At 37.8% G+C, this 26,959-nt stretch overlaps 1 protein-coding gene and 2 long non-coding RNA genes across 3 annotated transcripts in view; 2 read left to right on the forward strand and 1 right to left on the reverse strand.

Annotated features, from left to right (window-relative positions):
- On the forward strand, window positions 1-10,906 carry LOC107313387. Its single transcript, XR_004307073.1, has 4 exons — window positions 1-914; window positions 3,376-3,511; window positions 4,861-4,978; window positions 8,586-10,906. It is a non-coding gene; the product is annotated as an uncharacterized LOC107313387 (long non-coding RNA).
- LOC107313386 overlaps window positions 4,197-26,959 on the reverse strand; it is a 23,347-nt gene continuing 584 nt past the window's right edge. The window contains exons 2-3 of the long non-coding RNA XR_001554983.2: window positions 10,334-10,401; window positions 4,197-4,339 (exon numbers count right to left, since the gene is read on the reverse strand). This is a non-coding gene — a long non-coding RNA (uncharacterized LOC107313386). The remainder of the gene's footprint in view (window positions 4,340-10,333; window positions 10,402-26,959) is intronic.
- Window positions 24,262-26,959, forward strand: part of ALB (albumin) — a 12,638-nt gene continuing 9,940 nt past the window's right edge. Inside the window, exons 1-3 of the mRNA XM_015861523.2 lie at window positions 24,262-24,402; window positions 25,873-25,933; window positions 26,550-26,682. Of these exons, the coding sequence (XP_015717009.1) occupies window positions 24,318-24,402; window positions 25,873-25,933; window positions 26,550-26,682 (279 nt within the window). The 5' untranslated portion in view covers window positions 24,262-24,317. The remainder of the gene's footprint in view (window positions 24,403-25,872; window positions 25,934-26,549; window positions 26,683-26,959) is intronic.

A 26,959-nucleotide genomic window follows, 5' to 3' on the forward strand; every position in this document is an offset into this window, starting at 1 on the left:
GATCCTTGAGGTCCCTTCCAACCCGGGTCATTCTGTGATTCTGTGTGACCTGGGAGAAGAGGCTGACACTTCACAGGAGCTTGTGCTTCATTTCCTTCATCTCAAGTGCAGACTTTTCTCTTTGTATAATGTCAGAAAGAACCAGCTGTGTCTGCAGCACCTCTGAAATGAGCATTTGTTCTACAGAATTCTCAAGTAACTGATGTTCATTGTAAAAGCACATCTGCAGAGCTTCCCCCCATCTCACATCTCACCAAAACCTGTGCTCTTAATAACAAGGCTGCACTCATGCATTCAGCAGTACTATGAAGTTATGGCAGTATCTGCAAGTCACCCTGCTCCACTTGTCACTCCTAACCTCGAACATTCAGGTGCGAGACTGAGAGCTGAAGTAGATTTATAAATAGCTCTGTAGATGACAGTTTGGGGGCGATCCAGGAGGAATAAGCGGGATGTTGTAGCCACCTCTCCTACCTCCTGCTGTGACTGTGCAAAAATGACAAAAACAAAACAGCACATGATACACATTGGCAGATCGGTCGGAATAACGGTTCTGTCCTCTCGTGTGGAACCCATGGATTGTTTTTTGTTGTATTGTGGGATACAAGGACAAGTTAAAGATTCTGTTTTGTCGTAGTCACAACAAAGAGAACTGTAGTCTAGTACAAGTAAACTCAGTCCAGTCTCCAGAGGCAATTGTTGTATGTGTGAAAAACACAGTGCCCATTTTTAAGAGACAAGACCTGGTCTTTATAGTTTGATCAACTGATTTCTTTATCAGAAGATTCAATACAAGAAAAGCACATCTTAAATCTCTTTGGCTGCCTAAGCACCTGACAGATGGTCCAACCGCACCAAGTTCTGAGCTGTTAACAGGGAGTTGCCCTCCCTGTCCCTCGGCACTGCAGCATGAGGTGAGGAAGTGGCACTGAAGGATCGCTCTGGCTCTGCTGAGCTGCAGCAGCCCTCAGTTTGGTTCTGTTACAAACCCGCATTTTCATTCATTTATTACTACAAAGTAATCATTTAATGTGGTAAGCTTGATGGCTCAAGCCTAGTTTCTTGCTAATGAAAGCAACCATGTAATTTTATCGGTCAATGTTGTATTATCGAGCCCTGGATAAGGTTGAATAATTACAAAGCACAGCTCTTCCTGGCACAAACAGCATGGCCTATCTGAGGCTATTTGTTCAGTTTCTTTTATGATAGTGACCTCTGCTCTGATCAAAGAGTTGCTCCTTCTAATCTTGCAGCGTAGAACAAATTGTTTTCCTCCATTTTTATAACACAGAGTTTCTACCTCCTCTCCCTGCTAGTTTAAGCCTTGTATGAGTGCAGCAGCGCTAAAAGCACTTGTAGCCTTTAGAGAAGACTAGCATTAGATTCATCATGCTGGTAACCTGTTGGGTTTTTTTGTCACGGGGAAAAGCTGCTCACAAAAGTCAGGCATGAATCATAACGGATTAAACAAGAGATCGTTTTGGGAAGGCATGACATTTCAATCGGTTGTATGATTGCATTTTATATTTTAGAACCCCCAAATAAAACATTCTTATAGATACCATAATAGTCATCAAGACTTGTTAATGAGGAAGGACCAAATAATTAAGGTATTTTTTCTTGTATCCCAGTTTCCATGTGAGTGCATAACCCAAAGGTGTGATTCCCATTCCTAGCACTTTGAGGCACTGGCTTATGTCACAATAAATCTAACAGGCTCTAAGCACGAAAGTAATGCCCAACAAACGTATTTCCTTTTGTGAGATTGCAAGTTTGAGTAAGTTCAGACATTTGGGTTTCTTTTTTTATTAGCATAAAGCTGCAAAAAATCCTTAGAAAAATAATCATCCTTTGTTATCCCTTTCATCCATGACCTCTGCTTCAGTACCTATTCAAATCTATTTCAGTTATTGACCTCTATACCAAATGTCAATAGTAGGAAAACCCAAGGGTTGCATTCAGTGAATGCTTTCAAGGGCTGTCTTATGTGGGGGAGATCCTTTAAAAAGTTCTGTGGGACAACTCATGTGTTTAGACCTACTGTGTGCTGCAAGCATCAGCATGGATCTATTTTCTGCTTTTGATTATAACTACTGGAAGATGTATCACTGTTAAATTCAGGATGCAGTGATATTGCTTTGCAATTATAACTGATGCAAGAACTGGACTAAGTTAGTACTGGTTTGAGTCTTGGTAACCCAGACAATACATGCAAGTACATAATATGCATAGCTTCAGACTGTACATCTGGGTTTTGCCTCTACCTCCCCTTTTGCCTTGATTTTAATTATGCACCCTTTCCTTCCTGGTTCATACGTAAGTCTCCTAATTCAGCGCACCTATGCTCTGTGCCATGCATTCCAGCACTCCTAAACACGCTCTGTACAAACTCATCTCATACTTCTTACGTATTTTTTCACCCCAGGGAAGTTTGAATGCTGATCAGAATGCCTGAAATTATCAGACGAGGGGAAAAAAGGTGAAAGGAAGTGACTCGTTTTTAATGCACACCAATTAAAGCATGAATATTGTCTTCGACTTTTTTGATAATGCACTGAATTGACATTTCTGAGTTGCTGAAATGCCTTTCTTTCTTGGCAGAGGTTAAATTTCTTTTTTCTCGAGTTTTGTTAAGACTGCTTTGGTCAATTTTCTGTAAGTGCTAAAGGACAGCAACCTTTTAAAGAAGCTGAATGCCGTCAGCTTAACAGCAGCCCTCCCCCTCATTTTTATCACTTCATCTCAAAAGTGACTACCTCTAGTTTTCATATTTGTTAGAGTAGGAGGAACATGGGAGGAGCACAGAAGTTATGTATCTCCAGATGAGATAATGATCCAAATGTATTAAAAAACTCAAGTAATGCCATTCTCACTGGCTATAGAATTGGTGAATTCATGTCAATGGATGTCTTCACAGCTTTAATGGGATGCAGTTGCCACAACTTCTTTGTGTGTCGCAGCATATTTTTTCACGTCTCTCTGGGAACTGCAAACCCCAAATTGCTGTATTCCAAAAAGATTGGGTTGCTGCACCTCCTTGGGGCATAGCATTGTCTCAAACAAACAAACAAACAAACAAACAAACAAAGGAAAAATACAACAGATTAGACCATACTTCATTTTAAACTACAAAATTGAGGTTGTTTGGTAATGATGCAGTTACTGCTGTTGAAGTCAAAAGGAAAAAGAAGAAAGGAGAAGATGACACATGTATTTACACTGAGATACTTTATCTGTGATAGAAATTTTCAGATTGTTTAAAACTCAGTTTTAATAGTAGCATGTTATTCATGGAAAAGAAAGATTGTCAACTATTTTTATGTAGCCAAGGCGATTACTTTAACTTTTTTAAATATCTGTGTTTCTCCATTCCAGAACACATCCTGTGAGCATCTCAGCTGGTGTGAGTTTGTGAGTAAAGAAGGAAATGCTTCAGCATTAGCCTGGAAGAACAGCTTAGAGTCACAGCAGCACTATTCATCAAAGGACTGCACCTCTTGACATGCAGAAGGTAAAGCACTAACATCAAATGCACCCAATACAAAAGCCCATTCAATAGTGACTTCTGCCTACACTTGTCATGGTAAGCCAGATGATTTTGCTGTTTGCCATGCTTGTCCACATCAGTGTCCATTTTAAGTGTACATATATATATGTGTGTGTATGTGTGTGCATGTGTATCCTGCTTCGGTGTCTTGAAAGTTATTCATCTTCTATCTCAGATCCTGATACTACACATTCTGATTATTGCCATTGACACTTAGTACAACATTGTGCTGTCTTTGTCTCACTTTCCACTTGTTTTTAATTGAGAGATTTAAAACAAGCCCAGAGAGGAAAACCTCCAGTGAATCAGTCTTCTACTTAATGCTTAAACTTCACTGTTTTTCACACTGAGTTTTACAGACTCGTCACCAATTCATACCCTACTATGTACTCCCCCAGTACTACTAGTCTATAACAATATGTTAAACTTTAAATTCTGAAGGGTTAGTAATTAGGTAGTAATTAAAAGGATTACTAATTAGGTAGTAATTGATCTGAAGCATTAAGCAAGAAGGACATTTGTTCTGTAATATATTTAGTAATTTCTGAGTCTTTATTTTATTTAAGAAATAGCTTAACCCATTGGGACCCCAACATTTATTAGTAGTTTGTGAAACTTTTTTTTTTTAAAGATAAATAATTTTTGAAAGTAGATTTTTAGTTTTTTATTTGCTTCACATGTTTTCAAATGTGAATATACACTTTGTGAGTATAAAATGGAAAAATCCAATGGCAAGTAGAGGCAAATTTTATCTGATGAGCTTCTGGATCTCTTTTGGATTCCCTTCAAGTGCTATAAAAGATAAAAACCAACAGGTTAGGTTACTAGTACTTAACCTAGAAGCCTAGCCTTCATGTGGTCAGTGCACAGAAAGGCTTTTTTGAGGGGGAATGTTTAGGCAGATCAAGCTCTAATATGCTTTTCTGTATTAAACATATGATATAGAGTAGTGTAAATTTCCCTAAGTATTTGAATTGAAAAAGGTTTTGAACTGAAGCAATAGAACATGAGATCTACCCACAGTATAAATATAACCCTGCTGTCCATGCTCCTTTTAGCCACCAAAACATGAAAATCTGTACCATTTATAGCTTCTTTCCTTTGGTTCTTTTTCTGAACCAGTTCACGTTTGTTTGTTTTTTTCTAGTGACTGAAATCTATCAGGAATTCATCTTAGGCTAATGTGTGCTTTAGTTGTTGGGGTAAGAGAAAGAGCAGTATATAGATAAATGTTCAAATGAATTTAGGAGCTTTTTGTACAGCCACCAAAAACTCCCATATAATAATATGCTGGGTTTTTTTTTCACAAGCAGTAACTGAACAGACAGGATATTTACTAGGAGTGCACGAGTAGATCATTGCCATTCAGTGGCACAGCTGTATTTACCCAGCATACTCTGCAGTTCTGTATTATGGATTTGTATCCTCAAGGTATGAATGAGAGCTTTCAAGCCAGCAAGCTGTAGTGAACAAATAATGTGTTTTGTTTTTTTATTACAATCATTTTAGGTCATGCAGCATATGGATTACACAAGAATCAGCAAGGAGGTTACATATTTCTTCTTATAATTTCTGTGTTACTTTGAGTCTTGCCAGTCCTTAATGATAATTTCTACAGTAACCGCTTTTTAAGTAAACAACTGATTAGTTCTGAAATTAGTCCTTGAAATGGCTTCTCTTTGTGCAGCTCAGGAAATCTTAGTGGAAACAGCCTTCAGCTGGAATGTAGAACAACAAGGTTCAAGCTGTTACTTTTCTATCTTTATATAAAATATTTGTACTACTAGTCTAGCTTATCTCTGGACAAGAAAGGAGGTAACAATCTCTGTGCCTGAGTTTCCGTGAAAACTTTAGTAGATTTTGGTTTCAATGAAGGCAGTGTAAGAAACCTCTTTGCTACCTAAAAAAGCTATTTTAAATGGAATAAAAACTATTTTTTTTCCCATCAAAATTCTAATGATAACCAGAAAAATAGTCTAAAAGCACCTGGTTGTCCCAGTTAGTCCAGTTACCTAGGATACTATGGAGCCTCTTTTCTCTTTTTCCAAAACAAATTTTTCCCTACCTTGTTTATTTTGCACTATTGTCTCCTGCAATCTGCCATTTTGTATTTATATCAGTTCATTTCCTTTCAACAATCTATTGCTGATCTCTGACCTCCTATCTAGGGAAAGATTTAAATACAGTTTTTAAAAAGATAGTTTCTTGAAAAAGAGGAAAGATCAAGCTTCCTGTCATTTTAGTTTGCCACAATAGGTGGAGCTAGAAGATGGCTATTCATCTACACCTAAAACTTGACTTGAGGGCCAATACTGATATATTTTTACTCTTCCTACCAGCTGAGAAAAGAAAAAAATATTAAAACATTTCATTTTTAAGCATATGCATATACGTATACACACACACACATATATAAGCACATGTATGTATATATATATTATATATATAATGTATATATGTGTGTATACATGTGTATATATGTGTATATGTAGGCATATATATTTAAGCACATGTATATATATATACATAAATATATACATACATAGATATAAATGCTTATATATATATAATTGCTTATATATATATATATATTTCTCTATTCATCAGGAAATATAAAGCAGTTTGTTTGTTTGTTTCATTTATTTCCAGCAGGTAGTAAACACAGATTGTGTGTGTGTGTGTGTGTATAAAACACATTTACAATGCCATTGCCTTTAATGCAAACTAGTTACAGGAGTAAATGCTGCTTTGAAAGCTTTGTGTTCCTGAATTAGCATTCATTTTAATGAGGATTTCACATATGTGGGAGGAAAAATTTTAATAAGGTAAGTATCGCTAGAAATGAAGGACTTGAATGTACTTGAAAAAAGGGTTGCAGCAAATTATGGTACACATTGATGTCATGGACAGATGTGCTGAAAGGTAAACCTGGATTGTTAATTCTTAGTCATTAATCTGGATACACAAACTCAGCCTTAAGTATCTGTTATGTTTTCTCAGTTGTGTAATTTTCAACTATGCACATGATACAATTTTCTAGTACATAACATTGCATTACAGAAGTATCTTTGTACAAAAAAATCCATAAACTTAACTTCAAACATTGCTACAGTCTCCCCACGTTCAACAAAGCTCCTAAATTCCATTTAAGTTCAATAAGATTTAAAACATTTGCTTCAGCCTATTTGCATTCAGCGAATCACTTCTGTGAAAATTCTACATATCCTAATTCCAAGTCCCACACACCTCTTTGTAGGCAGGTGACTGTTACTAGCAGAAAAAATCTATTCATAATTTTTAAGGAGCTGTACCTTATCAGTGTTAGCTATTATCTTAAAGAGCTTTTCACATTCTTTATTTAAAGTGCCTTTCATTAACTTAAAAAGATCCGTGATCAATGAAAAAAATTTCCAATAAATGTATTTTCAAAAGTGTTACCCAAATACTTTCCAACAAGAACACCAAATGAATGGCACGTTCTTATTAATCAGCATGTCTTTTACTGTCATTAAAGCCGCAAGAGCTGGTCTCTTTGTTAAACTACTCGTATAGCAATTCTCTAAAATTGTCAGCTCAGATATTAGATGCGTGGGGTATTTTTTTATAAGCTGCTTTGATATCTTTACATTCAGAGAACTCTGAGCATAAGAAAGAAGTCTTAGCCCCAATTTGCAACTCTTTAAGTAGAAAATTTCACCTCATGGCTGGAAGAAAGACACACTGAGAAATCAAATTCTAAGATAAACCATAACTTCATAGCTGAATCTTTGGCCTTTTCCCTGTCCTGACATAGCACTTTATACTGCAGATTTTATAGCCCAAATTAGTATCTGAATCTATGACCGTTATGATTTAATCTTCAGAGGCATTACTCTTACTACGATAGTAAAGATAAGGTCATCTCAAATTTTCCTAAGAAGAAAGGTGCTTGCAGCTATGAGGGTAAAAGTCAGCATACAGAGTAATTGTCCTAAAATACCAGCTTCTGTGGTTTTCATTTTGTTTGTTTTTCATAAAGCTTGCCTTAATAGTACAGTCTTGAATTGAATTCTCATTTGGGAGTTCTCATTTCATCATTTGGAAGTGGTACCACTTTTCTTTCTGCTTCACCTCAATAAGGATCTTTCTCTGCGCTGCACATATATGGGTCTATAAAAGCTTACTTTAAGTGTTTGGGTTTGATAAAATGAAAAGCCTTGGACTGTCATGAAAATTAAAGGTTTTCATTTACAAATGGGAGGACAGGCGAGGAAGTTTGGATAAGTACTTCATATATGCTGAACTTAAATATCTTAAAATAGTTATCTCCAAAGAGAGGGAAGATAAATAAGAAGTAGGAATGCTCTCAGGAGCTTTACATGCTTTTCATGTCAATTCACAAAAAGAATTAATTTAAGTTTCTTTATATTGCAGCTACTTCTCAGAAGATTTTGTATTGACAAAAGCTTCTATCAACCTTCCCAAATGTCCCTCTCAGATGGTTAATATGGTATTAAATCACCTCAGTGAAATGCATACAATCTCAGAAATTATAAACAAACACATCACTGAGGAGATCTAAATCACCAATTCAAAGAATTTCTTATTTGCTGAACAAACCAAGGATGCTATTTGCTTAGCTTTATACCGACAAGCACTTGTCAGACTGTTTTTGAGAGGTATTCGTGCAGCTCAGTTACTCTGACGACTCACCAGCTGCACAGTCTCCTCAATGTCCAAGCTCTGCACCACATCTCTATTTCAGAATTAGTTTTGGGGTGGAAAAAGACAACTCTGTAACAAGTTCCTTTCTAGGATAGCTTTCAATCACAGCAATAACAGCACTTATAGTTTGATCTGGTACACCCTGGCTTTGCTGGAGAAGCTCCTGGCGTGTTATGTGATGAGCTAGTTTCCAGTCAGCATTGCCCTAGCACCATGGAAGCCAACAGGAGAGGAACTGTAATGCTATAAAAACATTGCAGTTTAAGCAAATTAATTGAATATTTGCTATCTTCCTTTCTCTGAACTGTTTTTTGTTGTTGTTGTTTTCTGACAGAACAAACTGTCTCCCAGCTTTTTCCATGGGAAATGAGTGTAAGACAACTCCAGCTGCCTGAAACCCCCACTCCCAGCACAAGGAATTAGAGTAAGAACATCAGCATTCTTAAAAAGAAAAAAAAGGCAAAATAATCATTAGGATGATGTAAAGGGCACTTTTGTGAGAAGGCTCGTGTCATGGGCTCATGCTAGCACACCCGATAGTAATATAAATGGAAAAGTAGGCCTTGCTTACAGCAGAAAGACTTCAGACTGCCATTGGATACCTCTGCATTTCCTAGGCACTACTCTCATGGAGCAGGGGGCTGAATTTTCTCAAAATCACCTGTTTGTGATAAAGAGCCAGATGACCTCAAAGCAGGTGTGATTTAGTAAAATGTTGCCTGTTCCATCCTCAACAGTCTTAGCAGGATTTAGTTTGCTATGAACCCTAACCAGAAAAGCAGGGATTCTGCTGGTGGCTCTAGGGAGAGTCAAGGATCTCTCTGGTGCCCCATTTAACCACTGGTACTGGGACCACCATCCTCAGCAACTGAGCCCTGCACCATCCAACTCACAGCACTTTCCCCAGTAACATCTTCATAGGAGGCTCATTCTCACAGGTGTTGCCTAATTAGATAATTAAGAAGAGAATTAGGTGAAAACAGGCAGCCTGAACAGGGTGCTCTGTGCCACATTTATTTGTGATAGAACTCTTGTGGTCTATGAAGTGCAATCTGCCACTAAGTATGGAAAAACATTCACTCCTCTGAAACTTCAGAGGCTGTGGTAAGGTCAGAGATGTAGGGGGCACATGATTTCTGTATCCACGGACTACCAGGAGTGCTTCACCTGTCTCTGCAGACCCTCTGTCCCTGCTAGGTTTCCCCTCCACATCACTGCCGAGGTGCAGGATGCTTTGCTTAAGTGCATGAACATAACGTTTTCCTCATGTTCAGGTCCACAGCTTCTCTGTGCAAAAGTTTTGTTGCCAGTAGGTGGCATACTTCTCCTGACTCTGGAGACTGAAAAGGCTTGCTGCTTGTCTGAACTAGCTCTTATCAAGTGCTGATAGCTGTTCTGCAAAAATAGTATCTTTCTCTGGTAGAGCTCTCTTTTATGATAGGATTAGGCTCAAACCAGTTTTAGAATAAGCTCAATATAATCTGAGACAGACTTGATTATTACTGTCCATATTTGTGCTTTCCCCATTTTTGCCAGAGCTTTTCATCCACTGCTGCTGATCCATCGGCACAAGTCTTCTGCTGCAGTTTCTTGTAGGTTGCTTGGCCTTACATGCAGGAGGTAATTAATTAGTTCTCCGATGTGTGACTTGGACATTCCTGCTCTACTGCTAACTTGACAAAGAGTGTAATTCAGTGTGGAATAATGTCCTCACAGTATTGTAGACAGTAACTAAAGTCCATATGGAAATATCCAGGTTGTGCATCTCATGGCTCTTTTGTAAATAGAACTTTCTGGCATGAAGAACAGCATCCCACTTGCAATAAAATAATCAATTTCTAAGAAACCCAGGTTAACCAAGGTCTCTGCTGGAACTTAACCTTGAACATATTGTTGTCTTCAATGGAGCCATACACAGAGCACGCAGTTAAACATATCTACAATTCCAGTCTGTGAAAATTCAGTGATACAAAGTTGTAACTGCACAGGCCTATTGGCAGGATAAAGATCCCAAGTTCGACCTGAAAACTGTTATTTTAGCTGTTAGTTTTCTCTGACAAAACAAAGCAAAACAAACCTCACCAGATTGCTTATTGTTTCATTATTCAGCAGTTCCTCATCTTGTCTCTTCAGCAATCCATTTCTTTGGTCTGGAACAAATAAGCAGAGTGCTTTTTAGAAACATACTATTTTATCTAACTTTGTTCTCAGCAATGGCAGGTGAATTTTAGCACTGACTTCGGTGTAACCAGAATTAAGCTAAAGCTGAGTATATTCCAAAATCCTGCTGAGGACCTGGTAACATTACTGAGTTCTCAGGTAGCTACTTAGGCAACAGCAGCGCCCAACAGACAATATTCTCTGACTTCTCTCATTTAAGTCTGCCCTTGCCCAACTGATTTTCATTCCAGAAGTCAAAGCATTCAGATTGTATAGTTGATAACTAGAAATAAAATGAGTTTCCTTTCCTTTGGGGGAAAAAAATAACAACTAAAAGTAATACATGTAATAGAAGTTCAATTGGAAGCTTGTTCTAAATTTCAGCTTCTCCACACATTTTTAGTTCTACTGTTAGATTGTTTTTTGTTGGATTTTATGATCAGCTTGAATATGAAGTTTTCTCTTTGTGGGTGGTAAATAAAATGACTTAAGTCCGTGTCATTGGAATTTCGGTTTGTTACCACATGGTACAATAACTTCGTGTTTTTTCCAAAGAACAGAAAATTCAGTTCAAAGTTTCATGAATAAATGCCATGAAAGCTGATAAAAACACATCTTATCAGTAAAACAGTGAAGGTTACTAGCCAGCAGCTTCCAAAGTTGTTATTATAAAGCCATGGCAACTACAGATCTTTTTTAGAGCCTGTGTCTGTGGATTTTAAAGACAAAAAGGTCATTCTTCAATTTCCTTGAAAACAGCACCTTACTTTTGGAGGCAAATGTGTTGACAAGCTGGTATCTTTTTGGTCTCTTGATTTTATACTGAGATCAAGTAGTCACGTTTTTAATGGAGACTCGGTTTCAGAATATCTTCTAGTTCACATCTAACTACTGCATGAAATCAGGTGCCCACCAAAGTAGTTTGGTCTTTCAGGCCTGATTCACCTTACGTTAGTCTAGACTGACTCCATTTCATGTCAGTTTGTTCATGTTAGACAAAATGGGGCCTGCAGAATCAGAAGCTTGACTTAATTTTGCGTTTACGAGAATAGCATTGAACATTCTAAATATTCATGCTGACTAGAAGCAAAAGCACCACTGATAATGATGGATCCTGTATTGTCCGCATGCAGGATTTTAACTGAAGCTTTGCTTCCTTGTGTGTATCCATCTTCTATTCTTATTGTTTTCTTTTTATCACACATTCTCTGACAGCTGATGCAAGGAACACAAGGATTGGTCTTTTCAACACATACTGAACTCCGTACATTTTCTAGTAACGTAAGGACTGATTAGCCATCTTTTGGGTGACACTGTCAATCTTTTCAAGTTTCTAGATTTAAGTTTGTTTCATATATTTGACAGGTTAAATTAAGTGCCTGCCCCTTTACTTCCTTTTGTGAGGTGCTGTAGGCATCCATGAAGTCTCACCCAGCGTCCTCTTCTCTGGGCTGAACAAACCAAGGGGGGCAGCAGGAAGGCAGGCCCTAGGCTTGTAGTATTTCTAGCTATGGAACACCCAGCCAAGTGAACTATGAACATCAATGTTCTGGAATGAACAGCCATATCAAAGTACGCAGGCTCCCTGGAAGGAAGCTGGCACTGAAGCTGTTACAGTTACTGTGCTGACAATGAGCACACAGTGCCTTTTGGTTAAAGAAAGTCACAAGTTTCTTTGCAATCAGATTAGGTAAGGTACCTTAAGACACCCAAAGCTTGTTGAGATTAATCTTTGTTTGCAGCTCTCATACTCATGGAGAGAAGTCAGAAGCATAAATTCACTTTTTCTGGCTTAGAAGCCAGATAATTTAATTATAAATTAATTCTTATAATTTAATCCCATGAAATATTTTTGAGATCTGTAGATAGATTATAAATATGCTTGATCAGCAATATTGAACCGCTGTTGATAAAAGCCATTTGAACAGAAAGCAAATGTCAAGGACTCAGCATGGGGTTGGAGGGCAGTGTTAGAGGAATGGCCTAGCGAGTATAGCCGCTGGCTAATTGATCCAAAAGACAACACTACAAGCTTCATGTGCAAAGAGTTTGTTAATATTTCTTATCAGAACTTGAGAAGAATTCTCAAGGTTAGCATTCAAATTTGACAAACAAAACCAACCAGCTATTCAAACTTTGCAAAACAGATACACCTGGTACCTCTTTTTAATACCTTCACGTCAGTATCTGGACCAATCCATCTGCTACCTTTTTAAGAGGACCTTGTGAACCATACAGATCTATGTTCAGCTTAATTATGTTTTTTGGTTTCTTTTAATCTCACATGACATTCTTTGACTCCTGGAATATAGCAATGCTCCTCTCTTTTAAAATCATGCCTTCCTAAAGTCTCTCAAATTAAGTATTCCATATCACCTGTCTGTTTTGAAAGCTTTTAGCCAGAGTTTGCAAGCATTAAAGTAAAGAAAACAAACAAAAAAGTATTCTCTTCTAAGAGACCAGTATGTGCTGGTAACATCCTTGAGGGTTTAATTCACATTTAACAGAGTACTGGACCTGGAACTGCAAGCTGGACATCTCCTAATAAGGGTGGTCTGTTTGAATGGTGCTTGAAAAGCTTTTAGGTGTAAAAATGATCTATTTTTCAAAATACAGAAATATGCATGCTCAGGTTTGGCTAATTGAACTTTGCTTCTAAGGCTAAGACAAAAATGTTGAAATATTTTGCTGGTTTTGAATTAACCTGCAGGGACACAAAGCTTCCTGTCAAGCTGGTGATAATGGAGAATTTATTACAACAGAGTAATTAATATGCAGAAGCAGATTATCTTTGTATGTCAGTGAGTGAGTGAAAACATCACCTTTCAAAATGTCTTAGCCACAGTACTTGAAAAAATAGAGCAACCCAAGTCCTAGCTGCAGCAGGCTTGCTTGGCAGGCTGCAGAGCTCTGGACTCCATTTCTTCCTGTTCATCTTTACCTTCTGTTCTCAGAACTTCACAGTTCCCTGCTGATATGTCAGGGAGTGAGCCCTACCTCTGTGCAGATATTGGCTTTGAGGAAATTGAAAACTTGCATGAAAGAAGCAATGTCTTCTGTTACAGCTGTCATAGAGCTTGGTTTAGTACATGTGGGACAGAAAGGATCCTTCTCTGCACATCCATTTGTCTCCTGTGGGCAGTGATCATTTCTCCAATGGAAAGGAGCCTACAGAGGTTCTGTAAACTTCTATTATCCTGTTAAAGTACTTCTTCATGCCCTGACTCTTAGCTGAAGACATTGCTAAGGCAATAGGGGGTACCTGAGGAGGAAATTGCCATTACTCCTCCAGGGCTTCATTTAAAATATATATATTTTAAATATATTTTAAGTATATTATATATATATATATATATAAAATAATATTATATTTTAAATATATATATATATTTTTTTTTAAAGTTTTCAATGTTGTTATGTTTAGGAATTGCTTACTAAGAAATACAGGAGAAACTAAGAATGTTTACAATTAATCTCAAATAGATAAAATTATGACTTTGCAAGGAACAAGTAAATGTTTAAATTCCAGAGACCCTAACAGAAAAAAAAGCCAGCACAACTTCAGAGAACAATTGCAGCACTAAAACAAAATCTGTTTCTATGGAAACGGACACAAAAGAGAAAATGTTTATCAGCTCTGCAGCTTTTAGGGCCAAAAAGGGGAAAGCTGTGAGTTTACTGTGAAATCAAATTGAAAAAAAGAAGGAAAAAGTCAGTGTCTGCACTGCTGAAGGACAAAGGCACTCAGTGGTGCGGTAGCATTTGGGTATATCAGCAGCAGACTTGGGGAGTCCATATAGAAGCACAGTGGCTCCCAGAAGCATTAGTTTGTTTGCAAAATGCTTTTCTTTTGATTTTATAAGATATGCCTGTTTAAACTGACAAAAAAATCTGTGTAGCCACAGATTTTATAAATTGGAGGTCCCAGATAAACACGTCAAAGGAATTCTAAACAAAAACACACCAAACATTTCCTGCCATTCCTCAGAGGTTTTCAGTATCACTTTCATTGCTAAACCTGAAATAGGCCAAGTATAGAGAAGAAATACTAACAATGTCTTGCCAAACAAAAGCTTTCAGCTTTGGCTCTCTACTGAAGTGCATTCACTGAATGGTTCTATACCACGAAAGACCATCACTCACTGCAGTTAACTGCATTTGGACTTTTCCAGGCCCAGTGCCATCAACAACTTCCTTGAGATTGAATGGAATTTTTTTTTGCTATTGGAAACAAAAATAGTCACAACAGGGACAGGCTGGTGAAAAGGATGAACCACAGAGGATCAAGTAAGAGTTTTCAGAATAAGTAGAGCACATCTGTTAAGATGATTAGAAATATGTGAAGTAACTCACAACTAAAAGTAAGCCTAAGTGAAACAGATCCACAGTTTTTAAACAATGAAAACACACTAAAATATATTAAAATCATTAGGAAATTAAGCACATAAATGAAAATATGGCTGGAAAAAAATATCAATGTTCTGAGTGCTATCAGAAGTTCCACATACATCAGCTATGCCAACTGTTTTCAAATGGCACCTTCAAGAATACAAGCAGACAATGAGAATATGAGGTTCTGCTGGTATATTACATCAGTGGGATACAAAAGAGCAAAAATAGATGGATCATAACATTTGGAATGACAGAGGCTGTCAGGCAGCAGCATGGAAATTAGAAACTGAGTGCCAAATAGTTTCTAGGGCACAAGTGAATGTGCTGGATTCCAAAGACCTCTGGAGAATTATGTAAGAGGAAGAAGAAAAGATCGCCGCTGAGAGTTGTATCATGGAACAAACAACAACCATGCCACTGCAACAATTACAGGTAGTGCCTCTAAGAAATTTATACACAATTCTGAAGCAAAAAGTTTTTCAGTTTCTCAGTACCATAAACCACTGTACCTAGACCATATATATATATGTTTTAGTTTTGTAAATAGACATGCACTTTTACTCATATAAAAATAGCACTATGGTATTTTTGAGGGACCTCGTATATACTAGCGGATAAATTGATCAAGCCAGTACTTCATCTATTCTGTAGACTACCTACTAATAGTCAGTGAAAAAAAAGTCAGGAGGACAGGGAAGAAAGACTTAATTGTTAAAATTCACAGAACTTGCCAACTGATGGCTCTCACAAAACACTGAAGGCTGCATATTTATAAATAGAACAGTTCATTTGGAAGGAACCTTACCAAGAGCAAGTCCAATGTCATGACTGCTTATTTAGAGCAGAATATTAAGGGCATTATCAAAATGCTTCTTGAACATTGACAGGCATGGAACATCAGTCACCTCTCTAGGAAGCCTGTTTCAGTGTTTGGCCGCTCTCACAGTACAGAAATTTTTCCTAGAGTGCAGTCTGAACTTCTCCCAGCACAGCTTTGTGCCATTCTTGTGTATCCAGTCAGTGGATACCAGGGCGAAGAGACCAGGACCTCTGTCTCTTTTTCCTCTCATTAGGGAGTTGTAGAGAATAACATCACCACCTATCAGCAACATTGCCCACTAAACCATGTCTCTAAATACTACAGCTACCCTCTCTTTAAACACTCATGGGGATGGTGACTACACAACCAAACTGGGCAACCTGTTCCAATGCCTCACCACTCTTCCTGAGAAGAATTTCTTTTTAATATCTAATCTGAACCTCCCCTGGCACAACTTGTGGCTGTTCCCTCATATCCTGTTCTTCTGCCAATGCTGATGCCCTCCTCTGGATGACTGAAGTATCTTAACATCCTTTTTATATTGTAGAGCCCAGAACTTCGCACAATACTCAAGGCAAGGCAGTATATAATAGGAGAATCACTTTTTTTTTGACTGTCTGTCAAAGCACCTCAAAATCCAGTCTGTCCTCATGTCTGCTAGGGCTCACTGCTGACTCATTTGAGCAAATTCAGGCAAATTGATGCATTATAAAGAAACCAATTAAAAATGTCAACCGTCAATAAGGTCTTGCCTCAAAAGGCAAAACACAACCATCCCCATATTTGATGCTGATAGTGGCATCTGTTACTTGATAATGAAAACAGCTATGTCAATTCTCTCTGAATTTCATGGGACAAATTGATAGGGATGGTAGTATGCCCTAGAGATCAAATGTAGAGTGGTTTAAAAGCAGCGTAGTCAATGAGATTCACTAACAGGACTCAAACACTTTAGAGATTAACATTAAAACTGAGAATATTTTGGATGTAAAAACAGAATAGCAAGAAATACAGCGATTTATGAAGTCAGTCTCTTCTGCTCAATAGGACTATGCAAGATGGAAGAAAATGGTGACTGATGACTGAGTGCTGCACCACGTTTGATACACTTTCTAACTTGCCTGCAGTTTTCTCTCAACAAGTAAAATCAATAAAGAAGATATCCCATCTAAAAGACATTGAAGTAATAAAACCTCAGCTAAAAAAATAAATCACACAGCTTCTTCCTGCCGAAGTTGAGGACAAAACTGTAGAATAGACACAGGTCATCTCAAAAATAAACAAATAGAAAAGGACTAACTACCTCATTCTGAAAAGCCATGATATTCAGCAGTGCGAATGAATAAACAACTATGAGGCACGTCATAGAGGTGGGGATTGGGCCACTGCTTGTGGGTATAAGGCAGCCAGGAGCTTGCACATTCATCTTACTAACATCCATAGAGCAATGAAACACACAACCAAAGTACCTTGCAATAATATATGGTAATAAGCTCCGCTTGTATAATCGGGAAAGAAGCTTTTCAGAAACTTATATAAATGATCAGAAGTTTTTTTGTTGTTTTTTTTTTTGAAGCAACTCGCACACATAATTTCACAATGTACATGAAATAACAGTGTTAGAAATAAGATATTAAGAACTGCACGTAGCTGATTTCTCAGGCAGTACTTCTAGATCATAAAGAGAAAGCTGAGAAAAACGTGTTTTTTCTTTCTATGGGAAAGCAACTATATACCAGGAACTTGATAAGAATCTGCTCTGATCACTGGGTAATGATTACTATTAGCATCATATAGAAAAGCAATATACTATTTAAAAATATTACTAAGAAGATATTTTCTTGAAAATATATGTTTGAACAAATAGAGCCTACTAAGACCTGATCAATAAGACAGAAAATAGGCTTGCACTGACTTCTCCCACATCTGCTTGCAAGGCTTCTCAAGACCTTTAGGGCTAACATGATGGAAAGAACATTTTTCCAGCTTTGCAACAATAAATGTATTGTTAACAGGCAATTAAGAAAACACTTAAACAAAAAGTAAGGGATAACTTTGAAAGAGGAGGCATTAATATGCACGTGTGTGTGCCTGTCTTGAGATGGACTTTGGATGCCATAATATCAATATTATGCCATCAGGTTATTCAATTGAAGCATAAGATTGTAATGTGAAAAACATACACCATCTCTAACAGTGCTTACACAAAATATTTTCAAACACACACACACACACACACACACACACACAAAAGTTCTTTATATGCTTTTCAGCATAACTAAGAAAGAAGTCTGCTTTAGAGATGTACTTGATGTTAGAAAATGTAGGTGAGAACAACAAGGTCTGTATCTTATCTTGTCTCTGTTACTTTGAAGAGAGCTTATTCTGGCTGCTCTTCTCTGTGTCCTGAATTTTGGCATGAAGTTTAGTTTTGTAAAAACTGTTTTGGTGTTGAGGATGCAGATTTGTTCGCTTGAATCTGTTTCAGCAGAGGGCTACAAATATAAGCCACTAATAAGCCACGATTGCAAACTGAACTTACTGGAATTCGGTGTTTGACTTATTAAAGCGTAGTTAGTCTAGGGAGGGTAATTCTTGTTGATCTAAGCATGCTTATTTTAATGAGAGAAAACTTTGGAAAGCTGAAGGTGAGTGGCTGATCACCCAGGATGAATGGCCTAATGTGAAAACTAAGCTTGTGCCCAAAATATAGGGGCCATTGTGGAAAACTATTAGCAGGTCTCTGCCTATTCTGCTACAGTAATCAAATCCTTTCAGTGTTTATGTTTGCTCATTGGACAGGCATTCTTGCTCACTTTATATCTATGAGTCCATCTCTGTTCAAATAAAAGGCATATATCTGTTTCAGCTGTTTGACTTGTTTTACATGGGAGCCAAACATCAGCGATAAGAATAGCAAACATAATGCACCAGAGCAGGAAAAGACTGGTAGCTGGTCCCATGTCCCAGACTACAGACACTTATTGAGAAATTTACTGATAATTAAAGTTATTTTAAAAATGAGTTACTGCCTAATGGGAAAAAAATACTTGCTAAGTCACATGTCCATCAGCACAGCACTGGTAGAAGGAGACAGCAACACCTTTTTCAGCAATAGCATGGAATCGTTAGAAGAGAAGACTTCCATGATCATCCAGCCCAACTGTCGACCCATCCCCTCTATGCCCACTGACCACATCCCTCAGTGCCACATCTCCATGTTTCTTGACACCTCCAAGGACAGTGACTGCGCCACCTCCTTGAGCAGCTTATTCCAATGCAACACCGCTTTGAGAAGAAGCTTTTCCTGACATCCAACATGGATCTCCCCTGGTGCAATTTGAGGCCATTCATTCTCATTCCATCACTGTTACCTGGGAAAAGAGGCTGACCCCCACCTTGCTACAACCTCCTTTCTGGGAGTTGTCAAGAGCCATAGGGTCTCCCCTGAGCCAGCCCTGGGCGCACTGCAGGCTGTCAACTAACATCCACAGATCCTTTTCCTCTGAAATTATCACAACACAACCTGCTGTTAGGTTGAAGTGATTCTATCCACTTTGGCATAAAAGCTATTCTGCATTTTGAGAAAGAAGACAAATGCTAGTTGGCTGCTCACTTTTGTAGGGAAGTTAAAAGACAAAAACGGAAGAAAACAGCTGTGGTTACTGACAGTAGATGTAGTTCTGGCACATGGACATCTCAAGATTTGTCTTATAGATCAAAATTCATTCACACAAAAGAAAACTTCTGGTCTTGAACACAAATGAAAAAGTAAGTAAAGCTGAGGGAATTGAGAGGTTTGAAAAATCACTTTGACAAGGACTTATGTCCTAGAAGTGCCCCAGCAGTTGTTTTTATGATGAAATATCAAATTTGCTACTCAAAAAAGCTCACATAATTTTAGCACTTTATGCTCAAGATACATGTAGCTTTTCCTAGGAATATTAGTCCCAGTGAGCTATGAATAGCTTTCCCCTACATTTTGGGATGATTTCAACTACCTTGAAAAGGAGGTTTTGTATTAAACTTCATGATTCTGAGTGTCTGAAAGAACTACTGCTTTTTCGTGGCATCTCTTCATCCCTACTGATCTCATGTTCAGCATAGAATAGCTGATAGCACAAAATGAAGCCTGTCCACATCCTTATGTCCCACACACTGAGCACCACCAACACATAGTCCCTCACTTAGTAACACCTGCTGCTAATTGCAGTTTTACATAAAAATGTGCATGTTCTCTTAATGTGTGTGCAAATGCATCTATCTTAAAATGCAATTGGTATGTACCTTTCTGTAATATTAAGACAGCTTTGCTGAAAGTTTACTCGGAGCAGTACTGGAAAAATTGAGCAACGGAAAGCTCAGTATAATACTTAATACTGCTAGGCAAACATCAGTGTGGGTGTTCAAATCTCTTTTTCAGCAGTAATATGAAATGTTGGCATGAAGTACAGGACAGACAACAGAAGATATCTAGAAATAAACATGGACCCTGTATTACAAACTTACATATTAACTCCAGGGGAACAGTAGTGATCTTGCTAACGCTGCACAATGCTGCAAGGGAAAATTCCAGGTAGCTTTCAAGATGTGACAGACCTTTTCGTGCTAAATTTCATTGTAACCGAAAAAAAAACTGTAGTCCCCCAGTCCTTAGCTGTGATTTTCTTCAGACTGCTTTGATACGGCCTTAGAACATTTCAAGAGCATGATTTGTCACTACCACATTTTTTCATCACTATGACCTGAGCAGTGTTCCAGTCTGGATGCATTTTACATTTACTTTTTGGTTATTAACAATACACCTAATCACTAGTGATTAGGTGTATTACCGAAGGTTACAGGTTAACAAAGAAGATACCTATTTTAGCAAGGTCTTGTGCTTTTACGAGAGGATACGGTCAGTAAAACCAATTACAGAATGAAGTGTTTAACTAGATCTTTCCTGGGATTTTAGAGTAAAGCTCCACAGTTGCAAAAGGTCCAGACTAACAAAATTCCCATTACCCTCCAGGGGGCTGGGATTTTTGCTATAACCACCTGAAAATAACCCCTATTTCTGACATGTTGACAAGCCTGGGCTGCTTTTCTGCTAACTTGGTTTTCCCCTACTATCCTTTTCAGGATCACCTTTAATTCATAGTTGCAGAGTTGGGAAAGAGAGAGGTAGAATCATCCAATTTTTACATGGTTATGGAGAACAGACTGGTCTTTTTAAAGGTAAAATGCATTGCATTGACATTTTTTGTACTAAAATTACTGGAAAATATTTAACGTCAAGGCACATTATTCAATTTAAAAATTCAAGATCAGAAACAATGTAATTTTAATTTTTTTTGCTTTTGTAAAACTTCCAGAAAACCAACAATGGAATTATTCACACAGCTCCCAGCTGGAATAACATGGCATTGTGGTAGAGAAAATAAAATAGAGTAAAAGACTAAGGAAGTACAAGAAGACCTCACCCTGAGCTATAGTTTACTTCCTACCAGAAGGAGCAAGTTGTAAGGCTGATGATGAGCTCCGACTACACACTGAGAATAAGCATGTGCATTGAAACCTAGCCACCAGAGGGAGAAACTTATCCCAAAAGCAGCACCCTCCTTTTCACTAACACTTTGCGTTCTAGAGCAGAGGTCAGCAGTAGGAGAACTCCTGGAATAGCCAGTCTGGAAATCCACTCACTTTGCAGTCTCTTAGAGAGAAGCTGTTAACTACTCAAGTTCTGCAATTCCCTCTTCCCCTCACTCCATAGTAGCCCCCATTTGAAGAATCTGAAGATTAAGCTTTATAATTACTAGAACATCTTGTATTACAGGGTTTTGTTTCTGCTTTTGCAACACTCTTGCATTAACACAGTTTTGAGGCTCTGCAGTGTCTTCCCCATCTTATTTCACCTGACCAAACATTGTCTGCATTGGAGGTATATATTCATATTTTGAATAGCATTTTACTGAACAAATATAATCAGCATTGGAATCATATGGGACAGGAGCAGAATGATTAGAAAAATGAGAGGAGAAAGAAAGAAAGAAAATTTGGAAAGAAGGAAGGACAACAAGTAGTTGTTGCCAGAAACTAAGAAAGCCAATTCATTTCAACACTGTGCTTGATCTGAAGTTGCTCAGTGTTTAAATTTTAAGTTCACAAAAGGAATACTACTTAACCAGAGCATTTTTAGTGTTCATATAGACAGGACAACTACTGTAATAGTGATCAAAATAAGGTTCTTCAGAGAAGGTACAATAGCATGATATTATCTACTCTCAGTGAAATTTATCTAAATACGATTAAAATGAATGAAATAGAAGAACACAGTTTACCCTGAACTTCAGGAGAGTGAACTTGCTGTTGTTATCGGGGTTATAGGATGAGATCTCCTGGTAAGCTGTTCTTAGGGGCATAGGAATAGAAGAGAGCTGGTAACTTTTCCAGGACACTCTTTTGGGAGCACAAGAGCTCTCCATCTCCCAGCAGAAGAAATCAAGCAGAGGATGAAAGAAACTAGCATGGCTGAGTAAGTCAGACTGAGGGAAAAAAGGAAAAGTATGAGCAGTGGAAGTGTGTTTGGTTGGCCTGGGAAGAAAATAGGGATGCCACCTAAGGGATCAGGAAAGCCAAGACACAGATGGAACTAAACTTGATGAGTAGTGTGAAAAATAACAAGAATAGATTGTATCAGTATACTGAGCAGAAGAGACAGGCAAAGGAGAGTGTACCTCCTCTGATAAATGAGAAGGGAGAACTGGCTTCAACAGACATGGAGAAGGCCACAGTGATCAGTGAATTCTTCGCCTCAGTCTTCACTGGCAGCTGGGCTTCCCATGCCTCTTGTGTCCCTGAACCTCTAGTTAGAGGTCAGGAAAGCAAAATCCCTCCCACTGGAAGAGGAGAGCAAGTTCATGACTGCCTTGTGAGGCTGTATGTGTAAAATCTATGGAGCTGGACAACATGCATCCCAGAGTCTTGAAGGAAGTGTCTGAAGTAGTTGCCAAACCAGTTTCCACCGTATTTGAAAAATCATGGCTGTCAGATAAGTCTCCACTGACTGGAAAAAGGGAAGCATCACTCCCACTTTTAAGGAAGGGAGAAAGGAAGATTCCAGGAACTACAGCTGGTGAGCCTCACCTCTGTGCCTGAGAAGATCATGGAGTTGATCTTCCAGAGGAAACGAATCCAGCTCTTAAATAATTGCCCCCAACAGCTAAAAGTACTTCTCTACATTCTGTATTAAAGATGGTCTAACAAAGAAACAGAGTGACTAAAATGTGAGCAAGTATCTGTTTCTGCCTGCTCAAACTATTCACTATAAATTATATAGAGCTCAGCTCCGTTCTATGCTTCTCCCCAACTCCCTGTTAAAAAATAGGAAGTATTGAAACTAACTGTTTTAGATAATATTATTTTCTCCTGAGGAAATGTATCTTTGCACTCAGTAAGGATCCAGTCTTACACTTAATATTTCTTTAAGCCTCTCATTAAATATTCTGCAGAAATCATTTCCATTTTATACCATACCCATGGACACAGTGCAAACTTCACAATTCTACCTGTGTCTGACCTTCTAAATTACTGACTAATCAATAGAAACCTCACAACAAGGAGACCAGGGCATAACAAAGAGAATTCTCTTGGAACTGCATCAGCGCAAATGAGACTTCATTGCAAAAAATATTACATATCAGCAACATGCAAATAGTTACACATCTACTGAGCGTCTTTTTGGGGGGTCCTGATGAATAGCAGTACCCCCCAAGGAACCAGAATGAAAGCTGTCAAATCAGGTGCTCAAATCAACCCTTTTGGTGCTTGAGCAGCCTTCCTTTTAGATGTTACCTTAAGTCTATGTTGAGAAATTTGGGTTGGGGTGAGGTCTTACATAATATAAAAGCATCTTTTTGTCTGAATGAAATTGTTCCACCCTGGTCCTACATCTATTGTGAGATTCAGATACATTGCTTTCATACTCTTTCCTTCTCTTTCTTTAAGAATTCAGAGGTCAATTAAAACTGAAGATGCTGTTTATCTGTATCTTCATGCTGATCACTATATTTTACCAATATATAACTTTTTATATAATATTCAAGACTAAATTCACTTGTGTTCCTTGTGTCATTCCAAGGTGAAAAGCACCAGTACACCCTTCTTAAACATTTATCTCTGTCCCTGAAAGATTGACAGCATGTGGACTATCCTAGGTAAACTGTTATCTCATCTTTGCAAGGGAATTTAAAACTAGAAATCTCAAATAGGAGCGAGTATGCAAAGTCAGCCCTAACTGGGTGAATTATTACTGTACAATACAAACATTCTCTGCTTTTGAACAAACAGTAGCAAAAAAAGAAGCACAGCTATAGGATTAGACGATGACATTTTAGTGCGATGCCTTGAACTCCTTGTTTGTAATTTGATAAGGAAATTTACGCAAAACTTTATCTGTTTGGATGCTAGAAGGTTCAACCTTTTCAGGACAAAAAGGTCCAGAGGAAAACATAATAAACAAATAATATCAAATTCATTTTTGGCAAGGACACTCCAAGTTTTGTAATCCTCAGATCAAATGGAAATCTACAGTTGCCAGCTCTATGGTTAATATTTTACAGAAGCAATCAGAAAAAGGTATATAAGAAAATGATTTCCATCCAATCGTCCTAGCAATTTTGAATAATTTAGCCCACATCATAATCTGCAGCCATGAAGTGGGTAACATTAATTTCATTCATTTTCCTCTTCAGTTCAGCAACATCCAGGAATCTGCAAAGATTTGCTCGCGATGCAGGTAAGAAAATACTAATTAATCATCCTTATTTTCTTTGTTACGCCAACTTAATGACTTCGATGCAATTTGATGAAAGAATTGGCTTGAAAAGAAACTGAATGAGGAAAGCTTGAGGGGTAGATAGAACACTCCAGACAATTACATAATGGAGTAAGTGTTGTAATGTGTCTCTTTGTACCACAAAGCAGGTGTTTTGTTGATCTTAATGATCAGATGTTGGCCATTCACATTCTGTTACTTTCCAGCATGAAGCAAGTAGACGTGCAGATCTTTATGAACAGCAGTATGTAACTGAGCTCCTCACCAATGGCAGTCAATGGTTTTCATGCAAATAGGTCAAAAACATTAAAAATCTAAGTCTCTCTCTTGGCTGAAAGAAAACCAAGCTAAAAACCTACTGTGTTGTTTTTCCCCACATTATTAAATCTTATGGCTTAGTCAAACAAGAATTTCTGTAGGCAGATCTAGAAAATATCCCACAAGTATTTTTAATTTTAGTTTGAAACATGAAAATACACAAATTTAACAAAACTGACTTTTCAGGCTAAAAATAACAGGAAACAACAACAGCAACTGATGCAAATTACAGCTCTTAGTACTGAAACCCTTATTATCAAATCAGGTCTACTGATGATTCTTTAAATTCAGGTAAAGGAATTTTTCCTTGTGTTTTTTAAGTGCTCCTGAATGGCATTTCTGGAACAAATGACTGCCCTGTTCTAGTAGCTCATTCATTACTGTGGACACCTGCCTCAGTTTCTTTTTGGGAAAGCCTTATGGGAATCTTCCTATTATGAGCAAGGTATAACCACAACATATACGTATTACCAGGAGGACCCAATGAAAGGCCTCACCTATTTTCCCTTTTAAGATGAGTGCAGATGGTACATAAGTGAAACAAGAGTACGAACCTGCTCAGTTAATAATTTTCTGTTTGAAGAAAGAAAAATCAACTAATGCTTGCTCTAATCCAACTGATGCCACACTGCTTTATTCGTAGCGTAGCCATGATCATGTTGTTGGTTATGCAAAGTTCATTTGCTAACCCTTAAGTTGCAGCAGCCAATTTGAATATTTGAATTATGAATATGATACAGAAATGAATATTGTATTAAACTCCCCAGATTACACTCTTACACAACTCTTGAGAGTCTGCAGGAATCTGCAGGTAAATGGTCATCTGAAACAACAAAGAATTTGGGATGGCCTGAAGAAACTTCTAGATTGACATTCCTTGAAAAGTTGTACAGATTGCATGGGACAGTGTATTCAAAGATGGGAACTTCACTGGTGCTCAGCATTAGCTTGGTCTGTTCCAAAGTAATGACCTTACTCCCTTAAACGCAAGAGCTGTGTTCATGCTGCACACTTGTGAAAACCCAGCCTGAAGTGGACAGAATGTATTCTTCAAAGGGGTCTTGCATGTGACAGTAAGCATCACTGTTTGTTTTGTTTTGTTTTTTCCCCTAGAGCACAAGAGTGAAATTGCCCATCGCTACAATGATTTGAAAGAAGAGACATTTAAGGCAGTGTAAGTGAATGCTCAGCTTACATTTTCTGATTGTTTTCCATCTCTATTAATACTGGACATGGATAAAAAAGGGAAACTAAAACACACTGAATGTCTTCTCATACAAAGCCTACAGATGTTTTATGACCTGCAAAAGTCATGATGACTTTCTTGTTCTCTGGGAACAAAACCCAAACTTACAACTTCTGGCAGGTATTCTGAAACAATTCAGTCATTTTCTTCCAAAACAGATTTTGGGAATGGCAGAATAATTATGCTCTGGCAAAAAGTTATGAATGGCAAAATAGTTCTTGCAGGAACATAACTATTTTTAAAAGAAGACAGACTGCAGACCATCACTTGTAACAGCGGCAAAAAGACCATTACAAATATACTGGCATGAAATCAGCAGAAAATTATCTTCCTTGTTGATACTAATCTATTATTCAAAACAATCATTACTGGGGAGTAAAGGTCAGAAACATTCTTCAGAAAGGGGGTGAGGAGACCAAGAGTACAAGATCCATGACTGTGATTTTCATGTTGCTCTGTTTAAGTATATGCAAATTGTTTGAAGAAATAATTCTGTTACCCATGTTTCTTATCTCCACACTGCAAAATATGCTTTCTGTTTCAGTGCCATGATCACATTTGCCCAGTATCTCCAGAGGTGCTCTTACGAAGGACTGTCTAAGCTTGTGAAGGATGTTGTTGATCTGGCACAAAAATGTGTGGCCAATGAAGATGCTCCTGAGTGCTCAAAACCATTGGTAGGCAGTGAATCCTTTGGTACTGCATTTCTCCTCATTCTATGCAGCTACCAGAGTAACCCTCACTCTGGTATATATACTTGACCCTATTGGATGTTCCTGTTGTCATCAGGAAGTGCCAATCAGATTTCTGTGCTGAAGCAAATAATTTGTTTTTCCTGTATTGTGAAGTTCTGTCCTTCAGAAGTGCTACAGTAATCAGTGGAGTAATACTTTGGAACCCCAAAAGCAGACTTCATTAAGTTTAGCATTGTCAACAAATAAATGTTATTTATTT

The sequence above is a fragment of the Coturnix japonica genome, chromosome 4 (assembly GCF_001577835.2).
Source record: "Coturnix japonica isolate 7356 chromosome 4, Coturnix japonica 2.1, whole genome shotgun sequence".
Lineage (NCBI taxonomy): Eukaryota > Metazoa > Chordata > Aves > Galliformes > Phasianidae > Coturnix > Coturnix japonica.